Source organism: Apium graveolens, chromosome 8 (genome assembly GCF_009905375.1).
Source record: "Apium graveolens cultivar Ventura chromosome 8, ASM990537v1, whole genome shotgun sequence".
Classification (NCBI taxonomy): Eukaryota; Viridiplantae; Streptophyta; class Magnoliopsida; order Apiales; family Apiaceae; genus Apium; species Apium graveolens.
Genome location: NC_133654.1, coordinates 156044144 through 156051203, shown reverse-complemented (window position 1 = coordinate 156051203; position 7060 = coordinate 156044144). Strand labels below are relative to the sequence as shown.

The following is a 7060-nucleotide window of genomic DNA, read 5'->3' as shown; positions in this document are numbered from 1 at the left end:
AATTTTTCGAATTTTTAATAATTAAAATCGAATTTCTGTAACTAAAATAAATATAAAAAGTGAATTTTAAATAATTTTAAAACAGGATTCCAAAATATGCAAGTTTCTGAAACTATAGGGACTAAACTGTGTCTTCTACAACATTTCAGGGACCAAACTGCAATTTTGCAGTGGCCGCCGTCATTTTCGCCGGAGAACACGATACCGCCCAACTCATGCCACCAAACTCTCCAGAAATGATCTACTAGCTATCAGGAATTTGTACATGCAACCAAAACACAAAACCATTCACAGATTTGACCAGAAAATGAACAAGAAACTCGCCGTCGTCAGCGAGTTTTATTTTCTTCGATTTGGTCGATCCAGGAATCGTCTGTTATTAACCTATACATGAATCGATAGCAAATTCTACCAGAAACACGATGCAATCATAAAAAACAATTGATAACCCTCAGGGCAGAAATGCCTGAATCAATTGAAAATATTCATAGTTCATATAAACCCTAATTCAAAATTTCGAAAATCAAACATCAATTTCAACATGTTATTGACCTCCAAATCAGTCATATGATATACCAAAATGATCAGGAAGAAAAGATCTACAACATGAAAGCATCAAATCATACAAACAACATTCAAACAAAAATTTATAATTTAATTTAAAATAATTCAAAATTAAATAAAAATATAAAAAAATACCAGTTGATCCTGCAGAAAAACAAGTCTTGCAATCTGAAAGTACTCTTCAAAACCTTCGTTTTGGTTACTCAAGCTTTCCAATCGGACTTCGGTAACGCCTTGAAATTAGGGTTTGATTTTCAGAAACTATTATGAATATACTATTTTTTTCTGAAAATTTATATATTTAACTGACTGCAAATGATTTTCTGTACAAACTAAAATACGGTAAAGGATATTTATATTTACGGAATCAACTGCAAATGAGTATTAATACATAATATTTATTTATTAACAAAAATAATTACACGATATATCCCAGATAAGCACAATGGCTTGGTCAAGAGGATGATGAGTGTGGAATCTCAACAAGATCTGATGAATTAAAGACTAGTTGCCATTGAGGCCAATCACCAGGCTACAAATCAGAAACTGGATGTCATTTTCTCCTTATTACAAAGTCTTGATGCCAAAAAGGGGGAGATGGTAGCTCAGATAAAATTTACACCTGAATCAGTATTGAGGAAGGATGATGCCAATCCTGATAATGATGGTGGTAATCAAGGCACAGGGACCTCTAATGTTGTGGTCCTTCAATCTAGAACATGAATTCAAACTCAAACTCAAACCACACAGTCAACTTATGTCTCCAAAGATGGTGCAAGGACTGTAAGAACTTAAACAGTGACTCACTCTCAGATCCTGATGGAAAAGCAAACTGTATCTGTAATTCCTGATGAAGATGAAGTCATAAATGATAATCCTAATGATGCTCAGAGATTCTACATGACCTATAAAACTAAAGCTAGTGATGTTGTAACTCTTTACCACAAAGATAAAAGAGTTGTGGAGCTTTTTGACAGGAAAGCTCTCACTCAATTTGCTGAGGAATTTCCTGACATGTCTCATGAAGAAATGCTCAAATGACATGAGGAAATTCTTATTCAAGAACAAACTACAAATCAAGGTTCATCTAGAGGAAAGGAGAAGGACTAGAGGACCCATGAGTGGTAGAAGAAGAAGTTGAAGGACTCACATGAATGATCAACAATCTGTTGTTCCTTCTCAAAGAAGAACAAGATCTAGTGGGGCCAGGATTGAAGAGATTCCTGAGAATTCTCAGTCTCAAGCTCCAAGAATTTCTATTGATCCAATTTTTCTCAATCATGTACCTAGGCCAATAGAGGTACCAAATCTTAATTTGTATAGAGAAGACAACCATGAAGAAATTGAGACTCAGCTATCTAGAAGACCAAGACAACTGCAAATTGAAGCAGACCCTAACAACAGAAGGGCAAATCCTGACATAGAAAATCCTGACACTGTCAATCCTGACATTTCAGTTCCTGATCCTGACAGATGGTCAATTCCTGATGATGTTGAAGATGGAGAAGAAGCTTTCTTGGAGCACTTAAATATTCAAATCTTATATTTCTATGTTGATTCTCACAATGCTGAGGTTGATGAGAAGGAGAGAAGAGAAGAAGGAAATATCAGGATAGCAGTTAACAGAGTAAATCAAGAATCAGAAACATGCTGTGAAGATATGGAAGAGAGAGATGGAGAATTACAGATCTAAAAGATCTTGAGATAAGGGAAAAGAAAAGGATGTATTTACCAAATAGAAAGATGGATTATAAATGGAAAAAGATTGATGAGTTAAAATGCACCGAAAACATCAATTTTATTTCTGGAGGAATGAATACCTGGTTCTGGTATTGTGGACAATGATACACCTTCCTGGTTAAGGCAAGCTCAAGCTCTCAAAATGTCAAGACCACATACTAGAGGTGGTATTGGGCATCATGAAGTTGAACTGATGAACTCAAGAATGATAAATTTTACATTAGCTTATAGACCTGGTCAGGAAATTACAGTTGATCATCTAGACATGCTTAAAGCTGTAAAAATTATCATTGATAAACATGATGGCTCAGAACCAAAGCAAAAGATATTATTAATGATGCAAAGAGATCAAGTACAAGTTCTTTCTTATGATGAGTTGATGATGATGTCAACTAAAGAACTGAAGTATATTTATTATCTGTTAATGGTTGAAAATTAAGCATCCAAAGAATGGCTAAACTTAATCTTTTATGCTATCAAGAGAAGAATTCTTGACAGAGGATATGAATACTTTGGACATTATGTTCCCATGTACATGAACCTCAGACATAAGAAACTGAACATGAGGAGGGGTGCAACTGTGATTGAAACTGTGCTCACTTCAAGGCAAGTAACTCTGAATCCTGGTGGTCTAAGGGCATGCTATGTGATACTTGATGAACTTAAGATTGAAAGGACTTCAATTGGACATCTGAGAGATGCCATATATCAATTGTCTGAAGAAACTGAATATGAAAGAAACTTGAAGAACAGACTAAAGAAACTACTCAGAAAGAAGATTGATGAAAGGGTACAGAAATTTATTTAGAGATACTTCATAGTTTATCAAAAACCATGTAATCAACATCAGAACTGAGTATGCTATACACTTTGTACTTTACATTTTGTTTTCCTATTTTTGGCATCAGACAGAGTTACAGAATTTATGCTTATTCTACAAAGCATAAATTGGGGGAGATTGTTGGGAAAACTATTTAAGTCCAAATCAGAAATTTCTGACGAATCAGGATTTGTCAACCAGTCAGGATTTGCATGCAGTTAGGATCTTCATCAGGATTTGTCAAGGCATCGAGATGTGACTTATTGACAAGATCACAGTGTAAATCAGGATTTACTAATTTATAGTCCCAGTAATTATGGAATGTAGTACTGTCGGTTCCTGATTTATAGGATCGAAGCTGTTGATATAGATATGTAGTTGGAAATACCTCAAATGATGAGCCAGAAGTTGGAAGGGAAGGGAAGTGAAGTTGGAAATACCTCAAATGATGAGCCAGAAGGTATGATTGAGCAGCCAAGTGAGAAAATCTGCGTCCACTATTATGTTGAACATGAAGACGAGTCCTTTGTCAGACCAGCCGATGTAGCCCTATTCTTAGAGAATGTTCCTAAAATTGAATTCTTAAAAGATGAAAACCGCCTGTTCAAGCGTGCCCGTGCCAGCCAAATTCTGCAGAATCCTGATTTGATTTTAATTTGGTTATTGCGGGAGTCCAGGTCAACCAGATTATGTATATAAAGAAAAGAAGATGTTTTTAAGAACAAGAAATCCAGTGAGAACATAGAGAAGACCTAAAGCACACAAGACGACTAAGGAGAAGAAGATTTAGTTATCACTTTTGTATTCTTCGATTTAGGTGATAGTTTTGGATGCTTGTTTTTTATTTGTTCTAAACCCTAGTACTTTCATATTATCTCATAGTATTCTGAACTTATTTATTATCATGTTTTCATTGGAACCCATGGTGATGATGTGTTCAATCATGAACTAATCATTGTCATGGGATTCTAGCGGATTTATTTATGGATTTCAATAGTTGATTGTTCTAAATCATTAGTGTGTGGTGTGATTTATGATTTCCTAGTATGGTTGTACTTATTCTTCTTAGATGCGTAGCTTACATCTAAGTCGTTTGTTAATCTTTATTGAAGCGAAAGTGGATATAGAGGTTTAGAACTTGCCATGCTAGCATATGTTTATGTATGTTGTCATGCATGATTTGTAGTGTAATTTTAACCATCTTACGCTACCCTATGTAATCTCAATAGATAACTTGCTCATTAAACCGTTATGTTTTCAAATCATATAGACATATAGGGTCTAAGCATAATTGGTGTATGCTCAACTTCTATCTTATTTGTGGATGTTTAGTAGTAGGGTATACGTATATTGAAAGATAGCGTATACTAATTTCGTGTTATCTGATTAGTTGTCATCACCATCACATGCTAAGATTAAAGGCATAAACTCTGAATGGAGTATTTAATGAAGTTAGAATCCCATGTTTTATCTCATATAAGTAAATCAATTTTATTCTCTTAGTTAATGCATGCTAGTATAATCACTTTAATTAGTTAATCAACTCAAAATTGATACTTGTCTTAGCAGTGAATAATAACCATACATTGTTGCATAAGTGCATATTCTGTTTAAACCAGTCTATGTGGGAACAAACTTAACTTAATCTTATATGCCACATCAGGAAACGCTCTGTTAAGTTTTATGGATGCCTACTCTGGTTATAATTAAATTCCCAGATATGAGCCCGACCAAGATCACACTTCATTCATTACCGAAAGAGGATTATATTGCTATATCGGGATGCCTTTCGGTCTTGTAAATGCTGGAGCCACGTATCAGAGATCGGAAAATAAGATCTTCAAAAAGGAGATAGGAAAGACTATGGACGTGTACGTGGATGACATGCTAGTAAATTCCAAGGAAGCTGGAGATCATATAGCACACCTTGCTGAGATGTTTCATATTCTAAGGAAATTTAGGATGAAGCTAAGCCCGCAAAATGTGTATTTAGGGAGGAGTCGGGAAAGTTTCTTGGATTTATGGTGAATCACTGGGGAATTGAAGAAAACCCGACAAAGACTAAAGCTCTCTGGACATGAAATCTCCAGCTAGTGTAAAGCAAGTGCAAACAACTGGGCGGATTGCAACTTTTAACCGTTTCGTCTCTAAGTCTTCGGATAAATGGAAGGAATTCTTCAAAGCTATCAAAAGTGTAGGCAACGACTTTTTCTGGACTCTTAAATGTGAGGAGGCTTTTCGGAGGATCAAGGAACAGTTGGGGAATCCTCCGATGTTGGAAAAACCTATTGAAGGAGAAATTCTGATTTTATACTTGGTCGTTTCTGAATACTCAATTAATGTTGCTTTGGTTAGGGAAGAAGGAAGTCATCAATCGCCAATCTATTATGTGAGTAAAAGGTTATTGGATGTTGAGACCAGATACACCAACATGGAAAAATTGATCTATGCTCTGATCCTTGCCACCCAAAAGCTAAGGCCGTACTTTCAATCTCACAAGATAGAAGTTTGCACTATCTACCTTCTAAGGCAAATCGTGCATAAGCCGGAGTCATCGAGAAGAAGGTTGAAATGGGCAATTGAATTGGGGTAATTCGACTTGGAATATTGTCCCCGAACAGCGGTTAAAGGTCTAACATTTGTCGATTTCTTACTTGAGTTTGATTCAGAGATAGATGAGAGAGCTATAGTTTTGGCTAAACCTTCTTCACGAGGGGATACCTCTGAAATAGTGAAAGAAGAGTTCCCACACCCTTGGTGGATTCTTCATGTATATAGTGTTGTTCACATTGATGGATCCGGCGCCGAAATCGTTCTAATTACTTCGAAAGGGCACCATTTGATGAGTGCTATCCATTTTAAGTTATGTGTCACAAATAACGATGTCGAATATGAAGCTCTGATTAATACACCGAAAATGGCATTGGAAGTGGGAGTTGTAAATTTAATAGCTCGTAGTAATTTAGAGTTGGTGGTTAATCAGGTTAATGGAGGGTTCCAGGCTCGGGGACCTCGAACGGAGCTTTACATGAAGTGTGCACAACACTTACTCCAGAGATTTGGTGAAGTGAGACTTGAATATGACGCCCTTAAACTCGGGGTCAGGAATGAGGACTCATGACACCATTATAACAACTAAAGTATAAAAATAATATAATAAACCCGGAAAAAATACAAGGATCTACATAGGATAAGTATGAGACAAGATTACAACTATCAATCAGGATATTAAATATCATATAATTCTTTTTCAAATTATTCAAAACATAATTCCGACTTGGAATTTCCAGATAACCCGAATGTATCTGATTACCACTATCACATTTCTCAAAAGTCGATCAACGATTCCTCACACCAACTTCTACCTGATCTGGAACTTGAAATCTAACAGTATGCAAAGGATCACTAGGGACACTCTTACAAGCAGTGCATCTAAGCCTGACCATTTTTTTGATTAACTGCAAAGGTTAGATCAAAACAAACAATATTCACTAAAAGGCTCAACAAGTAACTAATATAAACAGTTCTAGTAATCAAAAGAATATGTGGCAATAACTTATAAAAATTTGAAAGGATCTCTGTGATAAGGGTTCAAGATTAATGTTCTGGATAACTCAGCTATAGGAACAAGTAACATGATTCTCGATTAGATTCTTACAACTTTGGAAAGCTTCAATTAACATGTTTTAATTTTCAAATCAAAGTGCATCATAGAAATAATGCTTAAAGCACAGTTAACACTTTACCTTTTTCTTCTATCAAACTTAAAACCCTCGATTGGAATATCTATATTTTAAACATAATACGGGTGATCAGCCCGTACCGACCTCCACCCAGTCATAAGGTACCGATGGCGTTATTTCAGCCTATAATGCTGGACTAGCCCCGCTATCCTCTTACGCGACTGGACTTGCCCCACTACCCTCTTATCCAATC

General features: G+C 35.8%; 1 protein-coding gene across 1 annotated transcript; it reads left to right on the top strand.

The window, feature by feature from the left end:
• Nucleotides 1-5201: 5201 nt before the first annotated feature.
• On the top strand, nt 5202-6245 carry LOC141680084 (uncharacterized). Its single transcript, XM_074486404.1, has 2 exons — nt 5202-5517; nt 5746-6245. The coding sequence occupies exons 1-2, from the start codon at nt 5202-5204 to the stop codon at nt 6243-6245; spliced, it is 816 nt and encodes a 271-aa protein (XP_074342505.1).
• The last annotated feature ends 815 nt before the right edge of the window (nt 6246-7060 follow it).

Coding starts and splice junctions, on each gene's coding strand:
- LOC141680084 (XM_074486404.1), top strand. CDS start 5,202: ATGAAATCTCCAGCTAGTGTAAAGCAAGTGCAAACAACTGGGCGGATT. Junction 5,518..5,745: donor ATCGCCAATCTATTATGTGA/GTAAAAGGTTAT, acceptor GTCCCCGAACAG/CGGTTAAAGGTCTAACATTT.